This window comes from Durio zibethinus, chromosome 2, assembly GCF_047325235.1.
Source record: "Durio zibethinus cultivar Kanyao isolate XHJ-2024 chromosome 2, ASM4732523v1, whole genome shotgun sequence".
Taxonomy (NCBI): domain Eukaryota; kingdom Viridiplantae; phylum Streptophyta; class Magnoliopsida; order Malvales; family Malvaceae; genus Durio; species Durio zibethinus.
The window spans coordinates 33,629,946-33,655,365 of record NC_143163.1 but is presented as its reverse complement, the minus strand read 5'-3'; the positions used below and the strand labels follow the sequence as shown (position 1 = coordinate 33,655,365).

Here is a 25,420-nt window from a genome sequence, read left to right as displayed (position 1 = left end):
GCTATGGAGATAAAAAAATTTTAGGTCAAATTGAGAGCAAAAAAAGTGAAAAATGAAAAGCTAAAGCCTTACCAGCCCTTTTATATAAACGTGTTTTAACCTAAAGAGATAGTATGATCCTCGCCACATGTCAGAGCACAAGTAAGTAAACATCTTTTCATCTTTCTACTTTAAATTCCCCCTATTCAAACTATCTTTTTTTTCATTTAATATTATCAGACCAGCCTAACTAGATGAACTCCAGATCAGACCAGCCAAATTGGACAATTGTCAAGGGTAAACTGAGAGCCTAGTTTACTTTCAAGGTTCAAAATAAACTCTCAAGCCTAAATTTTTGAAGAAAAACACAAGTATCACCATAGTTATACGAATTCTAACAATAATCTCAAATCACCCTAAATAATTGTCACCTTAGTAACCTTTAAATCAATTATGCATTCATCCTAAAATACACATGTAAGATAGGATAACCACCAAGTCAGATCATGACTCAAAGCTAGTGGTCATCCAAAATTGACTTCCCCTCTACAACGTCGACCTTCGATGAAATATGCAATCACTTGCCCCATATCGATGACGCTAGTAACAAATTTAGTGATCTGATGCTCATACTGCTTAATAGGGGGATAAAGTGTTAAGGGCATATAATGGTCAATAGTTAGGATCAAACTGCATAAAGTCAACAACTCAAAGTAAATCCTTGATAAAAGAAAGAAAAAATGTGCAAGGAAAAAGGATATTTCTTTTACCCAACTTCGCATCTTAACTAAGAGATGAAACAACTTCAGTGGTATAAATATTTTTCGGGCCCTTGTCACCTTGAAATTATGAAATCCCATTCTGATTCAATGCACCAGTTATTGGCTATTATAAGTTTAAAAAAGAAAAAAAAAACATATATGTTTGCAAAAAATAAATTTAGTTTAGTAAGTCAAATTGAAAGGAAAAAAACTATTTTTTCTATTATCCGTTTGCTCTAATTCTTAGGTTAACAATTGCCATTGCAATGAAAAATAAGATGGAAAATATTTCTATCTCTTGATATTTTGGTGCTAATAATCAAATAACTAATAAAAAATGGAAGGAAATTTGTTAAAAGCAAACTAACATTTAATCAAATTTTGACAATCAATAGAAAAAGCTATGCCTCGTTTATCTAAATCGAAGCTTCATTTCCTGGCTTACGATAGATGTGGTCCATGCAGCGAGTTTCAGCCAAATAGGGTTTACCAACAATGGGTTGGGAACGATCTCGATCGGTCATCGAACAAGTAACCGACTATGCAAATTCAATTGGAATAAAGAGTGAGTTGAGAAGGAAATCCTCATTAACCTATGCCTTTTAACAACAATTCTTAGGTTATTAAGATTCATCATTTTTTTTTAGTGACAACTTCAGGCAATCTTTCAATGAGGAATTGGAAGAAAAGATCGGTGGACCTGGAGACAAGGAATAAGGCTTTCAAGTTTACCTTGTTAATGCCTTTTTCAAGTTTCATGATCTTTCTAACCCTCCTTGTTGGGAATTATGATCAAATCATATCGATAACTTCATCTTCTACCATTGACAGGATGTAATGTAAAGAATTATGCCTTTTACTCAAAGAAAGCTTTTGGTTTGAAAGGGTTGAATACTCATAATCTTTTTTTTTTAGTTTTTTGTCTTTTATCTTTTATGATTTGCTTATTGAACTTTAAAAAATTCCACATAACAAAACTTTGTAAGGTTATGTATGATTCCATGATGGATTTTTTATCAATTTAGATGATCCAACAGACGAAATGACCACATTAATATACGTTTGGACGATTGATGACTTAATTAGAATTTTTTGAAGTTTAAAGATCAATATAGAATTTGATCAAATGTTTAGAGAGTGCATATGCTATTTGCTCTTATTATTATTAAAATTATATGTGTTATCTTTTTTATTTTTTAAAAAAATTAATAATTTTTTAAAGAAAATTATATTAGTGGATGTGTTGGCATCACATCCGAAATTTATTTTTACTTTTTTCCATCTTTTTTTTTTGTTTTTTAGTTTTTTTTTTCTAATTCATAATTTAAATTTTTCGATAAAATCTCATCATTGTTGATATCGCGTGGAAACTCAACTTTTTTTTTTTTTGCTTTTTCATCTTTTCTCTTTTTTTAAGGTTTTTCTTTTTTTTCTAAATTATATCATTTTTGTATAAAAAACAACAAATGTGTTTATGTGATGCTTAATTTCATTTTTTTTTATCTTTCAACTTTTGTAGTTTTTAATTTTTTTAATTAAAAACATTTATTAGTGAAAGAAATTGGTAAATCAATGTTTGAAGAAAAATGTCGATGTGGGAGTTTATGATCAAATACTCGTATTCAATGGATTTCAGTTCGTTTTGATTCAATAGATGTATTTTTTATTTTTAAATTGAGATAGAATCGAGTTTTTTTCAAAAATCCAAATCAAGTCAAACACAAGTTTAGGTGTGTCGTTTCACCTGGATATATATATATATATATATGTTTCATTATTTCATTTTATATTATTATTTATACATCAATAAAATTATTATTTAATCTCTTAATTTAATGAATCTACAAGTCATCTCCATTTATCTTTCCTTTTTATTTTTTTCGTTATTTTTTATTTTAAATTTACCTTTTTTAAATTAGATCAATTTTGTTTACAAAAAAATTCAAAGATTTAAGGGTGACAAAACAATTCATATCCATAGATTTCTATTCGACTTGCTTCAATATGTATTGGTTTTTAAAAAATTGAGGATCAAAACAATGTGATCCCTTTTTTAAAGGATTTAAGGTCTTTTATTATACTTTGAGTGTATATATATATATATATATATATATATACATATATTTATATATATAATTACATTTTTAATTATTGACTTCATTTTATATTTATATATTATTATATTAGTAAACTTACTGTTTACTATCTTTATTTAATACAAACATTATATTTATACATAATTAAGATTAATTCTTTCATACATCCATCATCTTATAGATAAATCGTGTACATGTACAAATATGTACTATACGTTGGATCTCATCTACATTGTTTTTATCTTTCTTAAGTGGACACAAATAATCTCTTTAATTTAAAAAAAAAAAATCATTTTTAAAAGGTTGGACACACCTTCAAAAATTTTATTTCCCTGAAGCCCACTTTTTTTGTTTTTAAATATGGGTCTTACATTTTTATCGTTAAACCCACTTAACAATTTTTTTTTTTGGTTTAAATTTTTTATGTACTTTATCAAAATTTTTATTTTCAATGTGATCCACTTTTTAAAAATTTTTTCATTAAACTCTTTTTTATATATTTTTACTTTGGTATCACGTATAATTTTTTTATTTTTTTAATATTTCACAAATATCTTTTATTCTTATTGAACCCACGTGATATCAAATTTTATTCATTTTCTTTTTTTCTCTTTTTTTTTCAAGGGGACTCAATAAATTTTTTTAATACTTCTTCTTACCTTTTTTTTTTTATATATCAAAGTATGCCGTGTGTTTTTTTTTTTTTTTTTTTCAGTTTTTAACCTTTTTTTCTCCTTTTCTACTTTTTTATATATAGAAGAAATAAATTTTTAGATTTTATTTTTTATAATTAACTTGATCTCAATGGTATATCACATGCTAAGTATTTGATTCTTTTTTCTCTTTTGTTTTTTTCACTTTTTCTCTTTACTTTTTTTTCTTTTATTTATTTAATAAAAATGAAATACTTTTTAATTTAATACTTATTTTGTATTATTATTAAAATATACTTTTTTGTTGCTTTTTATTTTAACTTTTTAAAAAAAAAAAAGACATTGACAAATATGTTGACATCACACGGATTTTTTTTTTAAAATTTTTTTTATATTTTTATGTTTTGGGACCCACTGCATACCAAATGTATGTAGCGTGTGTGCTGTTTTTTTTTTTTTTTTTTATCATTTATCATTTTTATATTTAATAAATATTTTAACGAATTAGTTTTTTTATACAACTCTGTGATGCTAACTGTATATCACGTATCAACTCATTTACTTCTCGTTTTTCTTTTTTTCCTTCTTTTTATTTTTCAAAATTTTTTAATATTTAATAAGGTTTTTTATAAATATTTTAAAATTTCTAAAGAAGTGGGATCCATTTAATATTATTGATTAGTATAATTTTTTACTTGATAATTATAAAAATAGATATTATGAAAATTCATCATCATATCAGGATTTAATTGTTATTCATTTTTTAATCATTTTTAACAAACTTTAATATAACTTTATTTTTATTATTTCATTTAATTTTATATTTATATATATGTATTATATTAATAAAATCATTATTTAATATTTTAATTTAAGAAATCTATATTTATTTTTTCATTTTTTCTTTGTTTGTTGGTTTTATTTTTTATTAAATTAATTTAAGCAGAAAAAAGGGAAGGCCGATTGGAGTGTCTACTTACCAATTTCATTTAGCTTTTTTTTTTATTTTTTATTTTTTTAATTAAATAAATTTGACAATAAATAGTGTCAATTAATAAAAATGTCAAAATAAATTGTATTTAACAAGTTTGATCCATTCTGATTAAATAAGGTGATAAATTTTTTTAGATTGATATTACATTGAAATATATCATTTTTTTTAAAAAAAGATGAGATTAAGGTGAAAGTAAATTTAAGATGTTCTATCACACCCAATTGTAAAAAATTATATAAAAACATATATTTTATTATTAATTGTGTTTCATATATGTTATATTAATAAATTAATTATTTGATACTTTAATTTAAAAAAATTAATATTTTAAGCTTAATGTAAGTGTTCATATAGCATTCTCCATGAGCTTTTTTTTTTTTTTTAATTTCTTTACTTTTTCCTTTTCATTTTTTCATTTTTTATCTTTTCACTTTTTTATTTTTTAAAATTAAATAACTTTCATGGAAAAAATAAATAATTTTTTTTGTTATCTTCCACATTTTTTATAACAAAAAATCAATTAAATGAATATAACAAAACAAAAAAATTTTGACCTATGGCAATGCGTGGGTATTTTGCTAGTTTACTATATAAATACTGCAGATTGGGTTGCACTGTTCCTTCTAAATGTCAATTCCTTTTTGTCTTTTTTTTTTTAAATATTTTTATTATATATATATTTATTTATTTTTATAGGCCCATAGCTTTTTTTATTGGTGCGACCCACTTTTTGACCTTTTAAATTTTTTGTACTTTATATATTTAATAAATTTATAATTAATTATAAAAAATTCAAGTGGGAACCACAATTTTTTTTTTGTAGGACCTTTTTTCGGTTTGGTTTTTCCTTTTCTTTTTTTTTTGTTTTTATGTATTTTTTAAAATAGATTTTACTATTTAGTGGAACCCACTTTTAGTTTTTGTCTTTTTTTAATTTTACTTTTTATATATTGTTATTTTTTCTCTATATTTTCTATAAAAAAAATTATTTTTTAAGTAGGATCCACAATTCTTTGTTCATTGTGTGGCCCAATTTTTTGCTTTGTTCTTTTTTTCCGTTCGTCTTTTTTAAATTTTTTATTTTTTATTTCAATGGGACTTATTATTTTTTGAGAAACACTATTTTATTATATTTTCTGCGGGATTCATTTTTTCTTTGTTTTTTTTCCTAATCTTTTAGGGTGGCGTGTTCCTTTTTTATTTATATTTTTAAATGTTTAATATGTATTTCTTAATTTTTTTATCCACTTAATATCAATTTTTTAAAAACAATACTTAATTAAATTTTTTTTATTTTTTATTACACCCACTTGATACAAATGATATGTCATGCATTTTTTTAATTCTACAATTTTCAAATTTTATTTTTGCTTTAGCCTTTTTATTTTTCCCTTATAATTTTTTTCATTTTTTTAATAAAATCTTTTCATTTTTTCAAATGTTCAATCCATTTGATATTATTATTAAAAATATTTTTAGTTATTTTTTTATTTGACAATTTTTTTAAAAAAATAATATTAAAGGAGATGTCAATGTCACATCTTAATTTTATTTTTTTTTGTCTTTTTAGTATTTTTGGTTTTCCTTTTTAAATTCATGATATAAATTTTTCAAAAAAAATTAGTACTTATGTTATGCTCCTCTTTTATAGATTTGATTATTTTTTCAAGCCTTTTTTTTATTTTATGATATAAAGAACATGATATTTTTAATCAATAATATCAAATTAGCTATATGAATAAAAAATCACAATATAAACAAACAAATATTAAATATAAAAAAGAAAAAAAGTAAATTAAAATAAAAAATATAAATTTATAATATAAATTTTGTAAAAAAAGTTCATCATTGCTAACTTGTGTGGCAGCTCAACTTTCTTTCTTTTCTAATTTATTGCTTTTTCATCCTTTTTTATTTTTTTCTTATTTTAATTTTTTAATTAGATATTTAAAAAAAAATTTATATGTACACGGGGCCATCCTATTTTCCTTTTTTTTTTTTTAATTTTTTTAATTAGATAATTGATAACGTGAATTAAGTTTTAAGAAAAAATTTTAACAAAGATATGAATAGTAAAACAACCCACAACTGATAGGTTTCGATTTACTTAAATTTGATAAGGGCATTTTTTTTTATTATTTGGGATCGAATTAAGGTTTTTTCATAAAAAATTAACCTGAGTCAAAGGTGAGCTTATGGTATTTTTTCTTATCTTAACTATATATTAACAATTATAGTTTAAATTATTTCTTTAATTTTATATTTATATATGTATTATAATAATAAAATTATTACTTAATATTTTAATTTAATAAAAAAATTGTATTTATAATTTTGATTCATTTTATTTTTTATTTGCCCTTTTAAGGCTGAACGTTTCATTTTATGTTTCTTTTCTTTTTTTTCTTTTTCTTTTTACTTTTTTTGAATTTTTTATTTAGATAAATTTTGTGAAAAAAAAAATATAGGTGCATGTCCATGTGACACCTTAATTTCCTTTTTTTTCTTTCAACTTTTTAATCAAATAAATTTGACAATAAAATGAGCTTATTCATAGCAATGGCAAAATAATTTATATCTTATAGGTCTCCACTTAATTTGAATATCCACGTAATATCTTAATAAGTTTTTTTTTTAATTTTTTTAATTTTTAACCCCTCTCTCTCTCTCTCTCTCTCTCTCTCTCTCTCTCTCTTTTACAATTTTCACGTGACATCTTATTTGAGTTTTTTTATCTTTCATTTTTTTAATTGTTTTAGTAAGATAATTTTTGCAATATAATGTGCCAATTGATAAACATGTCAATATAATTTGTATCTCACGATTTTTATCCATCTCAATCTAATAAATACATTATTTTTAAAAATCAAGATTGAATTGAGACTTAATAAATTTTTAACGAAAGACGAGATTGGGTTGGAAGCATATTTATAGTGCTTTGTTATGACCTATTTTAAGGTGTATTCAAAAATATATTTTTTTATTTTTTATTTAATTTTATACATATATATGTATTCTATTAATAAATTAATTCCTTTTACCTTAATTTAAGAATTTTTATTTCAAATCAATATAAGATGTCAAAATATTGCCTTCTGTTTGCTTTTTTCTTTTCTTTTTCCAACTCAATTTTACTTTTTTTTTTTCAACTTTTTCATTTACCCTTTTTACTTTTTTTTTCCTGAATTTTTTTAGATTAATTTTACAAGAAAAACGGCCAATTAAGATAAACACGTTTCATCTTTGTTTGGTTTTTTCCTTTTATCTCTTTTTAAATATGATAAATTTTGCAATAATAGCCGATAAATAGATATAGCAAAATAAAAAAAATTTAGCCGATCAGATAATCTAAAATGTGACACAACAATATGATACAAAAACAATATACAAAAACATGAAAGTGACACAAATTGAAATTGTAGTAAAAAAAACATATATAGGTTTAACATAAATAAAAAAAATGTATTTCATCTTTTCTATCGATAATAATTATGTATGTAATTTTGATATAAAACATAATATAAATATATAAATTCTCATTGTTTTACATAATGCAAATACATGAATTGATAAGTTTATCCACGACAACACGTAGGCACCTTTTTAATTGTATATAAATTAATTTTCTGAATTTTCAAGATGAGAAATATTATACTCCTAATGGAATGTATCTAAGGAAATTGATTAAGAGCTATAAATTAAAAAAAAAATTCTAATAGCTTCTAAACAAGTATTATTATATTTAACATCTTTAAACTTTTTATAAGATTTTTGAATTATATTTGGGAAAAATATTTTAAAAAGATCCACTCATAAAATCATTTTTTATATCAATTTAAAAATTTGAAAAATAATCTTGATGTAAATCAATAGTGTTGATTTTTTTAATTCTAAGTAAAACTTTAAGAAAAAGCATTTTTGTAATCATAATAATTAAATGTCTTTATTAATGTTATGGGATTTCTTAGTGCTTTTATGAAATAAATCCTCACCATTTTTTCAAGTCTAACACCCTCAAAATTCTATTTTTGAAAACAATTTATGGAAAATCGATTTATTTTCTAAAAACCTGAATTTTTTTTATTGTTTGGTTGATTTTGTTTTTGTTTTTGTTTTTTTTTCTGCAAAAATTGATTTAAGAAAACATTTTTTGAAAAATATTTACATTTTTTGAAAAAATAAAAAAATTTTATTATTTGGATAAGTTAATGAAAAATATTTTTTGTTATTTGGATGTTTTTTGAAAATCTATTTTTTTTCAAATAATATTAATATAACAATTAAAATATTAAAAATTATTTATTATTAAGGTATATTGAAATTGTTTATTATTAAAATTATTAATATTCAAGAATAATTATATATTAATAATAATATTTAATATTAAAATATTATTTAATATTGAAAAATACTTAAGATAAAACTATTTATTATTCTTTATATTAATATTTTAAAGTATTTAAAATAGTATTACTATTTTTCAACTATGATTTTTATTAATATTTAAATAGTAGTATTTATTATTAAAATATTTATACTATTAAAATATTTATATATTATATTGAAAGTATCTATCTTTAAACCATTACAAATAACTTTTTTTTTATTTATATTTATTATTAAAATAGTAATATAAATACCTTAATAAATAAAATATAAAATTATATATTTTAAACTAAAAAAAGAAATTGTCAAAAGCATTCATATTAAGAAAATAATATTATTATATTATTATATCATTTAACATTAATTATTAAAATAATAAAAATATTATTAAGCATGTTATTATTTACTATTAAAATATAATATAATACTATTTATTATTTAAATATTCAAAATATTTATATTTAACAATATAAAAAATAAAAATATTTAAAATTGAAATATCAAAAGGCTTTTAACACTAATATTTTAATTTTTTAATTAAAATTAAATAAAATATTTTATTAATATAATAATATTTCAAGTCGAATCAAAATTATGTTTAAAGTTTTATTTGAGAATAACTATAAAAATATTTAAAATTAAAATTTTAAAAGATTTTTAATATTGATATTTTAATTTTTTAAAGAAAAGAAAAAAAAAGATTATTTATTAATATAATAATATTTTGGTTTTGATCAAATTAAGTTTGAACTTAAAAAATTATATATAAGGTCCAACTTGAGTAAACTTATACTAAAACATATTGATAAGTAATTTTACTCATAAACAATTTTGTCCCAAAAATTGACTTCCCTTTTAAAAAGGGGAAGACACTTTCCAAAAAAATTATTTTATTTTTCATTTATTAATAAGTTATTTTTCGTTAATAAGTCAGTTTTTTATCAAACAAATACTTAAAAATATATAAATTATTTTTTGAAAATTATTTTCTACGAAACAGATGGAATATAAATTTTTTTTTTTTTTGGTGTTCAAGTATTTTTCTGAAAAATTAATATTTTCATCAAAATAATGTTATTCATATAACTATTTAAATTATTCTTTTACATAATAATAATAATAATAATAATAATAATAATAATCATAAATATAAAATAACAATTAATAATTAACAAATATAACACAATAAAATCATTATAACAAGACCCTACAAACTTAGAATATAATAAAATAATTTATATATTGTTTCTACACAAAAGATAATCTTACAAAAGTTACGAACTATGTCCATGATAATATAAATGATAAGATTTTATCCAAATAAAATAATTTTTAGGTGTACAAAATAATTAATATTGTTGTTAGACATAATAAACCTACAATAACAATAATTAGCCTTCACAAATAAGTGGTTTTCATTCAAATAATATTAACATAACTATTAAAATATTCAAAATTATATATTATTAGAAGTATGATTTATTTTAATAATAATATTTAATATTAAATTATTATCATTTAGATTAATATTTTAAAATATTTAAAATAGCATTGCTTTTCTAGAAATATTATTTCTATTAATGTAATAATTATATATAAATATTTATTATTTACTATTAAAATAATAATATAATACCATTTATTATTGAAATATTAAATATATTTATATTTAATAATATACAAAATGTAAATATTTAAAATTAAAATATTAGAAAACATTAAATTTTAATATTTTAATATTTTGATACTTTTTAATTAAAATCAAATAAACTAATTTTTATTAAATATAATATTATTTAGGATCAGATGAAATTAAGTTCAAACATAAACAATATATCTAAAGTTCGGCTTGATTAAAATTATAAAAATATTTAAAATTAAAATATTAAAAAAAATTTAATATTAATATTTTTATATTTTAATTGAATTTAAATAAAATATTTTTATTAATAAAATAATATTCTGAGATGAGTATAATTAGGCTTGAGCTTAAAAAATTATATTTAAGATATGATTTAAGTTAAACTCTACTCACGAGCTTGGTAAGTGGTGTTACTTATAAATAATTATTTTTTGAAAATTATCTTTTTTTAATGAAAAACGAAAAATAATTTTAAAAATAAATGATCTTAATTTCTATTGACAAATAAATTATTTATCATTAACTAATTAATTTTTTCTTAAATAAATATCAAAATTATCAAAATTATTTATTATTATTATTATTATTATTTTCAAAACAAACTGAGCCTAAATCTTCTTTACATTACATCATTATATAGCCCATGTGGTTTGTAAAATGTTTTTCTACGACATAATTTATTCTTTTCATGTAGTCTTCTGTTTATAAAACCATTATATTTTATTTTCCACTCATAAAATTTGCAAACTAACGTTGAAAAGGTTCCAAGATTATCTATTACTTCAGTAATTGAGTATATATATATATGTAATTTACTAATCCAGCAAAATTGTCGCTGCAAAGGGAAATAGACCTCATTGTTATTTTAATCAAATAAAAACGTTATATTTCCGGATATATTCCCGTATTCCAATTCCTTATTCCCTCAACTGAGAGAGAAAACCGGAGAAAGACTAAACTCAACCGCGGTTAGAACTATAACTATAGTTAATCGGCCATGGTCAAGAGAATAACGACATGACTAAACAAATGAACCGTCCAGATTGATTCTCAGAACAAAATTCAACGGCTCATACAACGGAGATTAAGCTCTATTTCTTTTTCTTTTCTTTTTTTTTTGGCCCTTTTCATACAAAATTAACAAACGCACAAATCGTTCTCCTTAGAGATCCGATTAACTCTAAAAAAAAAAAAAAAAGGGTTGGGGTTCCGATTGAGATGGAGATGGATTATGTTACAGAGTTTCCTCACATTCGCATGGATCGCCGACCCAGGAAGAGGCCTAGATTAGCTTGGGATTTCAATCAACCTCATAAAAAGGTAGCTTTTCTACCTTTTTTTTTTTTTTTCAATTTTTTGGAAGGTTAATTTACTGTCCGCGTCGATAAATTTCCCGGTATTTGCTCTGATTCTTTTGCTGACTTATGCGAGATTTTCTCAGAAATGCTGAATCTTTTATTTTTTGGGAGGTACAAGTATTTTTTAATTGATTTCCTTGTGAATTGATAATCCTTTTCAATTACCCTAGGGGAATTATGATTTTCTTATCTTTATAAGAAAGAAGCATGTTAGAATTGTTGGTAATTTCTTGATAATTTTCATTATATATTGTTAATGTGTTATTTTTAATCTCTATTATGAATTGTGTTGATTGCTTAAAACCTTGTTTTCATTTGGATGATAAAAATCTGTTATTTTGGCCCCGCCGCAATATGTTGCTTATGGTGAGACATTGAAGTGGGAAAATTTGATGGAAGGGGATGATAAGTTTTTGAATTACTGTTTATTTAGTGGCGTGTGAATGGAATGGCTGTGTGTAGGCTCAGTCAGGAATGTAAAATGGGCAAGATGTTGGAAACGTGACGAGCTTTGGGCCTTCGAGGGCACTCCCAGATCATGCTAGTCTTTTCGAAAAGGGATTGGCTCAAAAAGTCTCTCCCCTATGGCGAGATGATGACAAAGATGGGCATTACATGTTTGCACTTGGAGAGAATTTAACTTCTCGCTGTAATTACACTTAATCACCTATTGAAGAGTTTCTTTTCTACAGTTTATTATGTTCCATTTGAATACATAATGATAGACTATAACAGGCTAGATGATATCTGAATAAATTGTAATATTGTCTTTCTCTTTTTGTTTTGTCACTGTCCTTGATTTTTACTACATAAAGTTTATTTATTGCATTGATTTTGCTGGATGATATCTGAATACATTGTAATATTGTCTTTCTCTTTGTTGTTTTGTCACTGTAATTGATTTTTTCTACAAGAAGTTTATTTATTGCATTGATTTTCAAGATCAATCTTGCAAATGAAATTTCAAATCGTCTTTCAGTCCTATTTTCAAGTATGTTTAAATATCTTTTACTTCATTGTATCAGAAAGTTTTGAAGTAGCTGAATTCATTTAGAACCTACCTTCTTAAATTTGGAGAAAAAACAAATTTTTTAACTTTGCTAATTTAGTATTCTTTTTCACTGTAGTATATTTTCCCTCCCATTCTTCCTTTCATTCCACCTCCCTGAAGTAATTTTTTTTTTTTTAAATTATCATCCTGATGGTATTACTCTCACAATCTATCCATTTCTTAGAAACCCAAAATTTTCTCTTACCTTCTACCTTGAAGATAGGTGTTGCATGAGTTGGAATCTTGTATTCAATTTCACTCTTGATGTGCACTACTATTCCCAAAACCAAACCTTTGTTTACAGCTTATGGTTTTCTGCTCTTCTTTTTGCAGACAAGATCTACCGAAAAGTTGGTGAAGGTTAGTTTTTAACTTTGTATCGTATTCCATCTTCATAGAGGTCCATTTTTTGTTGGGACCTATATTCATGTTATCCTTCTGCTGGCTATTCGTCCTTTATTCTACAGGCACCTTTGGTCAGGTTCTGGAGTGCTGGGACAGGGAAACTAAAGAGATGGTTGCTATAAAGGTTGTTCGAAGTATCAAGAAATACCAGGAAGCAGCAATGATGGAACTTGAGGTGCTTCAATTGCTTGGTAAATATGACAGAAACGGCAGCCGGTGAGCGTGATTTCTGAAATGATTATCTCAATTTCGGCTTGGTTTTGATGTTGCTTTTGTCTCAGTTTTTAAATGGATTTATTCTTTGCAGCTGTGTTAAATTACGGAACTGGTTTGACTATCGCAATCATATCTGCATTGTAAGTATACTACGGATTCACAATTTTCTTCTAACATTATGAATATTTTAGGAGTTAAGACTTGTACGTGGATTTAAATGTCCTCAACAGGTATTTGAGATGCTTGGACCAAGCTTATACGATTTTCTTCAAAAAAATAATTATTGCCCCTTTCCGGTTGACCTTGTCTGGGAACTTGGCAGACAATTATTGGAATGTGTAGCATGTGTGTAGATATTACTCCTTCCATTCCTCCCTTTCTTTTCAAAGTTGGTGGCAACAGTTCTCTTGAGTTGCATGGAGAAGCATTTACCACTGGGGAAACAATGGCTCTTTCTGTTTGTCCATTTTAACATTTTGTATTATATATTTATTTATACATTTAGTTGCATGTAGCTTTATTAGTATTTATTACTTATATTGAAATGTTGATTCCCCCAAAGTAAGATACACACTACATAGATTAAGGCTATTTTTTAAAATAGTAATAATTGCTTATATCTGACTCTTATTTGGTTATTTATAACAATATGCAGTTTTGCATGATTTGCGCCTTATTCATACTGACTTGAAGCCTGAGAATATACTCTTTGTTTCTTCAGAATATGTGAAAATACCTGACAAGGTATATTGTATAATCTTTTTGAAAATTTTCTATTTTGTGTTTGTGGATCTTCTTTATGTTCGACAACACAATCTTCATCTTTTTCAATCTACTGCTTCTCATTGCCAGGGATGAGAGGTGTGTGATATTTATCCCTAACGATCTTCTTGTGTGTTTATATACTTTTCTTAATCTATTGCAACAGGTTACATCCCATTCACCAATAGAGGGAACTTGCTACAGGAGGTTGCCAAAATCAAGTGCCATCAAGGTAATTGATTTTGGTAGTACAGCTTATGAACATCAAGATCACAACTACATTGTCTCCACGAGGCACTATCGAGCACCTGAGGTTATTCTTGGTATGCCAATGTTCTCATTTTCTTCTCTATTTTTGTGTTATCCATCTGTGAGTCATACTGTTTGAGCTTATTACTCTTTTCAGGATTAGGATGGAGTTACCCATGTGACATATGGAGTGTTGGTTGCATCTTGGTGGAACTGTGCTCAGTATGTTTATTGTTTTAAAGTCTATCATTGCGAAATTTAAATGCTAGATGGTAAGAAATGGCACAAAATATGGTTGTTTACAGGGAGAAGCTTTGTTTCAAACACATGAGAACCTGGAGCACCTGGCAATGATGGAGAGGGTTTTGGGTCCATTGCCCCATCACATGTTGAAAAGAGTGGAGTATGTAAACTCTTGTGGAATGTGTTTTTCTACTCTTATAGTGTTGCAAAATCTTTTGTTATATTGCTTTTGTTGTTGACTTATTTGTCCAGCCGGCATGCTGATAAGTATGTCAAAAAGGGTAGACTGGATTGGCCAGAGGGTGCCACCTCTAGGGAGAGCATTAAAGCTGTTCTGAAGTTGCCTCGTCTTCAGGTGTGTTGTTGACTTGCTTGCTGTAATAAGAAATTCTTGTGATGATTATCATGAACCTGTATGTATGCTATCATCATTCTGATTCCAAGTATTTATTTTCTTCTGGCAGAATCTGGTGATGCAGCATGTAGATCACTCTGCAGGGGATCTGATTGACCTGTTGCAGGGTCTTCTTAGATTTGATCCTTGCAGTCGATTAACAGCTCGGCAAGCCCTCAGGCATTCATTCTTCACCAAAGATCATTGCTAGAGATTCTAAGATTTTTCTTTCTTTTCTGTTTTCCTCCAACACTTTGATTCTAATATTGCTTGCTCAAGTTCTATGTGTCCAGGATTAGGCAACACTGGTATGTGGTTGGTGATGAATTCTGTTTGGCTCTTAATAGAGAGTAAAAGGCCGACAAGGAATAGGATTCTCGTGTTTCTGTAGGATTTTTTTTTTTTTTTGTAAATTAGCTATTGTTAGGAAAGGCTTTCTCCTCTGATTCTTTTACCCTGGAAATGTGATGTAGAAGTTTCTGTCCAAGAATCAGAAGGTTTACATATATTATATTGTTTTTGGTCGATGAATCAGAAAGAACCAGAAGGCTGTTCTGTCTTAGTTCTACATGAGTTGGGGAACGGAATTCATATAAGGAAAAGAGCTGGAACAATGGTGATGATTTCTCCGTAAATTAGCAAAATCAATTTTGACAGATATGAAATGGTTTCTTCAAAGTGTTTTTGTTTCAAGAGCAAAATGAATATCTGATATGATTATAATGAGTTTTGAACCAAAAGTAAAATAGTATGAAGAATTACATTCGATTCCTCAGTGTTTCGTTCTGCATCTTTTATCTCTCAAGACACCAGTTGGAGGGCTGGACACCATTACGCTACAAAGACCGTGCAACCAATACGAATATTTCAAGACACCTCCGAGATTGGATCGAGCACGAAACAAGCCCTTGAGAGTAAACATGACTCGGTTGTTCTCGATCTGCCTTTGGAGCAGCAGAGTATCTTTCACTGAAAGCCTAACCTGGCTTGTTACCATGTGAATATTTGCAAACATGGACTGACCTCTTGCCGCCGAGAAAGGTTCTATGTTCTGAGTAGCAATCAGGGTGTTCTCGAAGTAAAGATCAAGGTACATGGAACTGAAATCCACGCTCACCTTCTTGTTTGGATTTGTGAAGTTAGCCAGCACACTAATATCAGCATTGAGCAGGTAACCCATGTCGAGATACGCTGCCTTCAAGGTGACGCTATTGACGTCAAAACGTGGACTACGTGGTCGAAAGACGAGATAGACTATGAGAACAACTAAGCCTCCTATTATTACGAGGAGCCAAAATATTATGCAGAAAGCTGCTGCAAACCATGTGTGAGCTTTGGTTCGACGGTCTCGTGGGAAAAAAAGATGAGAGTGGGGGCGATGCTCTTGGGGATGCCTGCCCTGGATCTGTGGTGTCATTACCCCTGGACGTGGCAGGTAACGCTGGTCATCACGCCGTGGCAACAAAGCAGCGGGTAGATAATGACGTTGCTCTGGTGTTGGTCCTTCAGGATCAATAAAATGTGGGTTGGTCTCAACATGCTGATGAGCCATTCTGGTGTGAAGATAGGGCCGGAAATGAAGTAGAGCAAAGGAAATAAGAGGAGTTGATGAGGCTAGATAATAGGTGAAAGATGATGACTTCAAGGAACTTCATGTAGCAGTAGGATTCATGAAAAGGAAAAGAATCAAACATAAGCTGAGTAAGGGAGGCAAGTAATCTTTCGTGATTCCTTTTCTAAATGCTATAATCTTTCGTGATTCCTTTTCTAAATGCTATGTTAAGGTAGGGTAGCCTCGGCTAACTAATCATTTCTATTTTTTTTCCCTTTTTTGCCTACGAGGAAGTAATGGATTCTACCCCGTTTTTGCCTTCTCAAAGGGAGTAATGGTAAACATAATGACTTAATGTATCATATAAAATATTAAAATTTATACATTTATATTATATTTTATATGAAAATTACATATTATAATTTATATCAATATAAAAATATAAAATATATTTTTTTGATTTTATTAAATTTAAATATAATTATTATTAAAATTTTAAATTGTATTATATTTATATCTTATATTTATATCATATTCATGTTACATCGTAAGAAGTTTTAAATTTTCAGATTTACTTTTATGCTGGCTATATTGGATATTCATGGCGACAGCTCCATTATTGGAACCTAAAAACAACCTGCTAAATCTTTCAATTTCTAATTCATCCCAAAGAAGAAAAGAAAAAAAAGCTTTAATTTACGAACTATAAACGTGCTAACTGTGGATTTTTTTTTTTTTAAAAATTTCTAAGTTTCACAGTTCTTTCCAAAACTCGTAGTTAAAACTCGAGACTTTGATTAATATTGACCACCAATTTGCACTCCCATCTCTAGCGCCTAGCAGCTCATTCCTTCATGGATCCCTCTATCCTGGCTTCTAAATTCTCACCTTTTTTTGTCTTTTCAAAGCATCTGCATTTTTTTCTTTCTGTTTTTTCAATATGAAAAGCATAATTAATTAATATCAAGCATTCATTTACTTGTGAAGCTCAGCAGAGTGATATACAAGGATATACAATGTCCAATTTAGATGGTAGAAATAGCACAATAAATCAACTTTTTTCTAGCTCAATCGGAGCCCAGTGCTCTTGAAATAAATAACATGGTGTCATAATCTGCAGTTGGTCCTAAAACTTCAAAGTCCCTCAACTGGCTGAAAACAGTGGGAAATGTTGCAAGTGAACAACCTTTCCGACATGTTTAGTGCATTGAAGACGCAACTTTGATCCATGAATTGTCACAATTCTCTTAAAAAACTTGTGGGTTGTCAGACAGCATCTGACTGAAATATCTAGTCAGTTCCTTTATTATACCATCCTCTTTGAGACCTGGACAAAGATGGTGAAAACTTTAGGTCCAATAGAAGAGTCATTTGATAATTCAGTGTTGGATTATAATATGGTTGTGTTATGTCTTGATTTCAACTAGGGGGGAAAAATCTGAAATCCTGGTAACACTTGATTACTGATCAGCTCTCGATACCTCATTTCACTCCTGTTGCAATTATAGATATAACAAATATTTTATCACATTTGGTTGAACCTAAGGCTTAGCCTAAATGGTTTACCGAGCTTCCTTACGAGGTGGATTCCAATAAGGTTGGGGTTCGATCCCGGCACTTGCAAATCCCCTTCTCCAATTTCCCTTAGGCCTTGGCCTCCTATGTATCAACAAAAAAAAAGATCACATTTGTCTTTTCCTGGATTATGACATGTTGCTCTATATGAGTTGACATCGAGGAAAGGGGAAAAAGAAGGCAAGACCTTTTTTAATCTATATTCAACATTGAAAGGATGTTTTATGTCCAACATGAAATAGGATTATCATATGCTTTCTTAAGCTAAGGATATATATATGTGTATGTGTGAATAATTACAAGATATAAGATGTAACATATCATTCTTTCTTTTCAGAAAGGATAACAGTCAAATAAAGTTAAAGAACTTACAATACAACATGAAGCCTGCTCCACTTATCCATTGGCACAAAACAAGCAACAAATGATTGATGTGTAAATTGGCCAGTGAGACACAGGTTCCAACACAAGTTTCAACAGAAGCTAAGAAGATGGGAAAAGGGGGAAAGGGGAGTATAAATATGTCAAATAAATATCTAAATCATGCAAGGAAAGTATTTATAAACTTAGGAGAGATGTAACATAAAATTTTGACCTCACAGCTTTTGGAAGCATCCAATGCAATTTCAAGGATAGCATAGTAGAGTTTCACCTGCAATGCACAAGTACACAGAAGGATATTGACTGGTTAAATGAACCCATAGAGGAGAGTATCAAAAAGAGAAATTTGTACAATGGCCATAGTCGACACATATATTGATGCTACAACCATGTTCTTACACTTAAATTTATTGATGATCTCTCAAATATAGGGCCCTCCCCAATGGTAGGCTGCATACCACATAAATCTTCTTATTTGTATATAACCAGTAGACACTTGCCTGCTAGTATATTATTCATCTATAAATATATTCAAGAAAGTAAACAGATCAAACCTGAGATTTATTTTTGTGAGAGTCTGCAGGAAAGGCCAAACAGTAGCAAAAATTGAACAGAGGACCAATAGGAGAGTTTTAACCACACAATCCACCCATACGGCTACTCAACACAAATGCTAAATAGTTCACCTGGCAATACACAAAATTTTATAGTAAAAAATGAGGCAGATCAGTTGCTTAAGAAAACATAAGAGCAACGAAAATTGCAAAATAATCCACCTCGCATTAATACTCTGCCAACCAAACACACAATAGTTCATTCTACAAATGCAATAATCATCATTAGGCTGCTCCTTAAACAGATTGGTTAAGTAAACCTTCAAGCCAATGTGCAGGCACTGGATTAGATTGATGCAAATTACCATGCAATGGAACAAACTGTTGAAAAATGGTGGATTATAATAATAATGCCACATGATAAATTGCATTGTATGTATCATACCACTGAAACCGTCATGACTTAGATGTCAATTGAAAATGCTATCAGCAATACAAAATTGAAAGTCTTCTAGCTACTTTATATTAAGTCAATTTTGAGTGAGCCATAGCTAGTTTCTAAATTTACGGAAGTGTGCAAATGAAGTTATAGTAGAATTGGAATCGGCCTCCAGCAGAATTGATGAAAGATGGCATTGCATTGTACTAGTAGTGTCAAAAAAATATCATTAACACCATGTGCTGCTCTTAGAGCCAATCATCAAGTACTTCCATAGCAGCTGAAGAAGAAACCACCCAAAAGATACACATAGAAGGAAATAATGGAATTTGAGATGCAAAATACTACCATATTCATGCAGAGTCTATTGAATGGATAGCATTGATCAGTGTCTCAGAAACAGCTCCATCAAGAGTAAAACCCTTCTCCATCATCTGATCCCATACTTTGCAAGCCTTAGAGAGCTTCTTTTCCCGTATTAGCCCTCCAATTATCAATTTAAAAGTTATCTCATCTGGAGAGAATCCTCTAGTCTGCATTTCCTCATATAGACGTATGGCTTCAATTGCTCTATTAGACTTGCAAAACCCGTTTATGAGGGCATTGTATGAAATGACATCAGGGTTAACTCCCTGCATTATCATGCTATCAAAAATACTACAAGCCATTTCAACTTTCCCTCTCTTGCACAGGTGGTCAATAATTGTAGTATAGAAAATACGATCAGGCAACAGACCCATCCCTGACATCCGATCAAGAAGTGCTTTTGCTATCTCAGAATCACCTTCATTCAGAAAAGCTGTTATAAGAGTTGTGAATGTCACCACATCAGGTGCGATCCCCTTCCTACCCATTTCCTCAAACAGCTTGTAAGCCTTTCCAATAAGACCACCCTTGCAAAATGCTTTGATAATGGTATTATAAGAAACAGCATCAATCAACCCATTCGCCTCCATCTTGTTCACCATCAACAAATATGCTTTATCTGGCCTATTAGCGTTACAAAGCCCCCTAATCATCTGGTTATAGCTATACACATCAGGTCCTATCCCACTCCTCTCCATTTTCTTCACCAACTTCTCCGCCTCCTCTAACATAAGCTCATTACAACAATAATTCAACAATACATTATATGTAGCCAAATCCGGCTCACACCCATTTTTCATCATAAAAACCCTTATTGCCTGTGCCTTATCGATCCTCCTAATTCTACAAAACCCACTAATCAGCGCATTATAGAGCAACGTACTAAACTTGATATTTCCACCCTTAATTACCTCAACAACAAGCTCATACGCTAAATCAACCTTCCGACCTTCACACAACCCAACAACAAGCGCACAACAGGCTTTATTATCAGGACGAAAACCTTTCCCTACCATTTCCTTCCAAAAACCGACAGCATTACCAAACTTCCCGGCTTTACACATTCCATCAATCATTATTGTATATGTTACGACATCTGGGTCTCTCCCTTTCTTAACCATGCTATGAAAAACCTCTAAAGCTAACTCTGTCTTTTTCTCTTTACACAAAAGATTCAAGTAAATATTAAAGGCCCAAATATCAGGAACATAATTCAATTTATCCATGTCATGTAACAGAAGCTCGATAAGATTAAAGTTTTTGACAGAGCACAAAGCGGAGATAAAGCGAGAGTAAGTGAACGGAGTTAGAGAGAAACCCTGAGGGAACATTTGGAAGTAGTAGTGTTCAGCTAAGTCGAAGCGGGAATTTCGCAGGAGAACGCCAATGAAGCGGTTATAATCAATGCCAAAGACACGGCAATCTGATTGGGTCATTTGGTCGAACAGGTTGATGGCTTGGTCGATGAGGCCGGTTTTAACGAGCCTTGAGATGCGGGCACGGTATATTAGGCGGGGCGCGCCCAGAGCGTGATACATATCAGAGACAAAGGCATATCAGATGGATTTAGAGGGATTGGGATCCGACCAGAATCGATGTGAGAGGAGCCTTGAAGGAAAAGAAAAGCAGAGACGGAAGGAGAGGGAAATGGATTTTTTCGGCTAGGGAGGAGAGTATTTCAGCCTTAGGGAGGAAGGAGTGTCGCCTAATTGGGGGCCCAAAGATAATTGGGTTTGTCATTGTATGAAGGCAAGGGTTTTTAGGTTAGGCTTATTTCTTCGTTACTGGTCTTGTCATTGGACTGGACTGGGCCTTTTTTTAGATAACAAAAAATTGACATTAGAAATAAAATTACCGATGCAAATAAATAAATAAATATAAAAAAGATGAATGAAGACTAGTCATAAACCGATCAAGGTCTGCATGGAGACTTGCTGGAATGTTTAGAAAACAAAAAAATTTATATCCGACGATGGAGACTAAAGATGATGCGAGAATTCACCTGCCAATTGCCTTAATTACTCTGTGAATGAAGAGACAAAATCACAAAAATGTTGAAACCATGATTTGAGAGCTGACCCTATCTCCTTTCCTCTTCATCCATTATCCAATTGTCTCAATCCCATTGTCCTAATTGATTCCTCATCTCAACTATAATTTTATTCCACAATAAAAGAACTAATAATTGAAGTTAATTTGTAGTATATGTGAAACTAAAATTAAAAAAGGGCATAGCTGTGCTTAATAGTACTAATTATATTATAGGGAATTTTTGTCTTGTAATAGCAATGGATATTGGTGTTTATTTTGTTGATAAATACTTTTCTATGCATAAATTATTTACAACAGCACTGATTGAATTAAATATTTTTTAAAATTTTAAATTAAATAAAAATATATTGTTGGCCGAGCATTTGAGTTTAGTTAAACAAACAATCTGATCTTTGAAATACTCTGAACAATCATATTTCTGTTGAAGTGGGACTGAGGAGCAATGCCGTGTAAGGTACAAACAACGTTACGTTAGGGCAGTTCCCTTTCAAGTTTCAACCCCCTTTTATGTCACCAAAAACAGTCTTCTCTTTTTTATATTTTCTTATCAAAATTCCCTTCTGTCGCATGCATAAAGTGCGGCCCCCAGCAACATAAAAGCAATATTGTTCTGGTTTCTTTTTCGCCCAACTTGTTTGACCATTTTTTATATCCCTTTCTTTACGTATTTGTACATGGAGGAATGCTAGGGGCAGCCGGCTGCGCCCCTGCTTTTCAATACTTGTCCTGAGCCGCGCATCTCTCATTTAACACATGAAATAGAAAATTTATAATGACGGGTTGTTTATTTCTGTAGTTTTTCTTACTTTTATTTTTCAAACTTAACTACGGAGGGTTGAAGACTCACGTCACTGAGAAAAGTTCCAAAGGTTGGAGCCATCCCCTTAATGTAACTCTCCCCAACTTTCTCCAAAATCTCTCTTCCCAAAAGCTCTTTTAGTAACCCACGAGCGCTTAAACTGTGATCTATCTTCTTCATCTTTTTTCTTAACTGAGAGAACATAAGACTTTTGTTATTGATTGTGCAGGAGTTTGAAGATATATCTTATCCTTTCAGCTAATCCTAAGTTTGAAGATCTTGTGAAGAATATTGGGAGGGTAAAGGAAGAACAGTGCTTGAGGAACACAAAATTTAAAGAGTAATATTGTATATTATTAAAAATTTGAGAGAAAGAGCATATATTAAATTCATCATAAATTTAACAATGAAGAAAAAAATCCTCTCTTCAAAAATAAAAAATAAAAAAGAAAAAAAATACTACTCTTTTTTTAACAGTAATAAAGATAGACAAGAATATATTTTTAAAGGCCTATTTCTCCAGAAAAACCATTATTGCCATAACAGTATTTTAGACAAGGGAAAAAAAATCACCGGTGTCTTTTAGTCTGAGAATGAAAGTATTGGATTGTAAGTTTAACAGTAAATGTAAATCCAGTGTTTGTATACGTCGCTTTGTGAGTGTGCTGAGTGTTGAAAAGTGAGTGTTGGGGTCAACTGCCCCTGGCATGTCACATGCATATATTCACCCAAATGCCTATTTTAAATTCCGGTGACCAAGAATTAATAAACGACCATGTACAACATGCTCAAATGTTTTAAATATACTATAATATGCATCTGTTAATATTCCAGGTGAGCTGCTATTGTATGTGGCTTTAGTGGTCTCTACTGTATAAGATTCAACTTCTGGAGTCTTAAAAGTCTTCCCTTTTAATATTCCAGGTGACCCACTTGCACATGTCTCCCCCCCCCCCCCAAATTAGGTTTCCAGTGTGATCTCTTTGAAACTATGAACAAAACAACATTTTTACACTGCTGCAAATGGGTTTTCAACAGGGACATCAATTGTCCTTTCCCGCGTTGCAATTTCGTTCATTGGCTCATAGTTAAGGAGAGAACTGAGATGACTATTTTGGGTCAAAATTCAACTACAGTCTGCCCAATTAGCTAGGTTGGAAATTTCGAATCAATAGCCTATCAGTCTCAGCCTTGTTTTGTATTACTAACCTAATCGAGGCTTTGTCCTTTACTGCTTTTCCTTGCATGTTTCTAGTTAAATACGTTTTTACTAGTAATAAAGTTTAGTAAGTGGTAAATAAGTAAATTTAGAATTATTAATATTTGATATAATTTTTAAGATTATTACGATGATTTAATTACCGTAATAATAAATTTATTAAAGTGATGTGATCATTAATGATTTTAAATTAATATACTTTATATAATATTATAAATTAATAATGATTTTAAATCATTATATTTGGTATTATATGAAAATATGTATCAAGTACAAAATATATAAAATAGCTATAAAAATTAACCTTAAAAAATATCTAAAAGTAACACCAAACTTGTTTTAAATGAAGCAGTTTCGATAAAAAATATGACTCTTTGATTCAAAAAAAGAAGAGACCAGAAGGACCACCGATAGACAACAAAGCTAATCTCAGAGGACCCTTGGCACCTTCTTCAACAATTAAGATCCCACTATTGTAGTTTATGTCTATTTTGACAAAGCTAGGGCAGACACAATTGATGCAAAAATTGGGATACTTCTTGGCCAAGATCCTTGTATAGGCATTCATGGCTGCTTTAAAGAGTGCATAGGCTGACATAAAATCAGGCCAGCCCTTGGATTCCAATGAACCCTCCTTGAAATCTTTCATATACTCACTCAATACCTCATCCACTTTTTGTTTGTAAGGTTTTCAGCATCAATTTCGTTTAATACATTCTTTAACTTCCCTAGAGAGGAGGAAACATTGACGATTCTCGGTGAATCAGATAGATCGAGAAGGGGAATAAGCGATTCAATCATTCTTTTGGCACCATAATAGTTTGTTTGAAGGCATTCCTCACATAACGCGGGTGTTTGAGTCAATCGCCTACACTTGTTCATTTGTCTCCGGCTTACTCAACTTGCTTTTCTGTTTGTTAATTTTTTTTTCTTTGACACATATCTTGTAAGCTCAGAAAAAGAGTACATAAATGGGATGACTCCATTCTTCCATGACAACTGGACATTTGTTTTAATGTCAAAGACCACTTTTCTTTTAAATTCAAACTTGTATTTATATCACAAAAGCAATATAAAAAGGATTGACCATAGATGAGAGCTATTTATAACTCATGATTAGAGAAGCCAAGATGTGAAACAAAAGGCTTTTCAAAGCAAATGCGCCTTAAGACATGGACTGACCTAATTCTATAATGATCTTGAATTGTTAGGTCATGAACTTTGATCCCTGCTCTGAAATTCACGTCAATTCCAACCTAAATCTTGCCTAGGTACAAGCCGCCCTTCATGCCAA

General features: G+C 28.9%; 3 protein-coding genes, 1 long non-coding RNA gene and 1 pseudogene across 11 annotated transcripts; 2 read left to right on the top strand and 3 right to left on the bottom strand.

The window, feature by feature from the left end:
* Positions 1-11,675: 11,675 nt before the first annotated feature.
* Positions 11,676-15,751, top strand: LOC111317926 (serine/threonine-protein kinase AFC2-like). 3 transcript variants are annotated; one of them, XM_089752475.1, is made up of 12 exons: positions 11,676-11,831; positions 12,332-12,518; positions 13,254-13,280; positions 13,388-13,541; positions 13,633-13,681; positions 13,772-13,886; positions 14,197-14,285; positions 14,470-14,626; positions 14,710-14,774; positions 14,858-14,955; positions 15,048-15,150; positions 15,260-15,751. In XM_089752475.1, exons 2-12 carry the CDS (start codon positions 12,485-12,487, stop codon positions 15,398-15,400), a joined length of 1,032 nt encoding a protein of 343 aa, XP_089608601.1. In that variant the 5' UTR covers positions 11,676-11,831; positions 12,332-12,484; the 3' UTR covers positions 15,401-15,751. The 3 variants fall into 3 exon arrangements, with proteins under 3 accessions (XP_089608601.1, XP_089608603.1, XP_089608607.1); XM_089752477.1 differs by lacking the exon at positions 12,332-12,518; XM_089752481.1 differs by lacking the exons at positions 11,676-11,831; positions 13,772-13,886; positions 14,197-14,285.
* Positions 15,752-15,961: 210 nt separating this feature from the next.
* On the bottom strand, positions 15,962-18,938 carry LOC111317927 (proline-rich receptor-like kinase). The gene is made up of 3 exons (XM_022920459.2): positions 18,912-18,938; positions 18,689-18,799; positions 15,962-16,742 (listed from the first exon to the last, which is right to left on the bottom strand). The coding sequence occupies exons 2-3, from the start codon at positions 18,718-18,720 to the stop codon at positions 15,962-15,964; spliced, it is 813 nt and encodes a 270-aa protein (XP_022776194.2). The 5' UTR covers positions 18,721-18,799; positions 18,912-18,938.
* Positions 16,518-17,130, top strand: LOC149520143 (uncharacterized). The gene is made up of 2 exons (XR_016332532.1): positions 16,518-16,662; positions 16,754-17,130. It is a non-coding gene; the product is annotated as an uncharacterized LOC149520143 (long non-coding RNA).
* LOC111317924 (uncharacterized) lies at positions 17,695-21,594 on the bottom strand. 6 transcript variants are annotated; one of them, XM_089752466.1, is made up of 6 exons: positions 20,039-21,594; positions 19,252-19,383; positions 19,097-19,147; positions 18,912-18,968; positions 18,689-18,799; positions 17,695-18,068 (listed from the first exon to the last, which is right to left on the bottom strand). In XM_089752466.1, the coding sequence occupies exon 1, from the start codon at positions 21,592-21,594 to the stop codon at positions 20,044-20,046; it is 1,551 nt and encodes a 516-aa protein (XP_089608592.1). In that variant the 3' UTR covers positions 17,695-18,068; positions 18,689-18,799; positions 18,912-18,968; positions 19,097-19,147; positions 19,252-19,383; positions 20,039-20,043. The 6 variants fall into 6 exon arrangements, with proteins under 6 accessions (XP_089608592.1, XP_089608582.1, XP_089608590.1 ...); XM_089752456.1 differs by lacking the exon at positions 19,097-19,147 and adding an exon at positions 18,321-18,400; XM_089752460.1 differs by lacking the exons at positions 17,695-18,068; positions 19,097-19,147 and adding exons at positions 18,129-18,234; positions 18,321-18,400.
* Positions 21,595-24,427: 2,833 nt separating this feature from the next.
* LOC111317449 (short-chain dehydrogenase/reductase 1 pseudogene) lies at positions 24,428-25,144 on the bottom strand (annotated as a pseudogene).
* Positions 25,145-25,420: the final 276 nt, after the last annotated feature.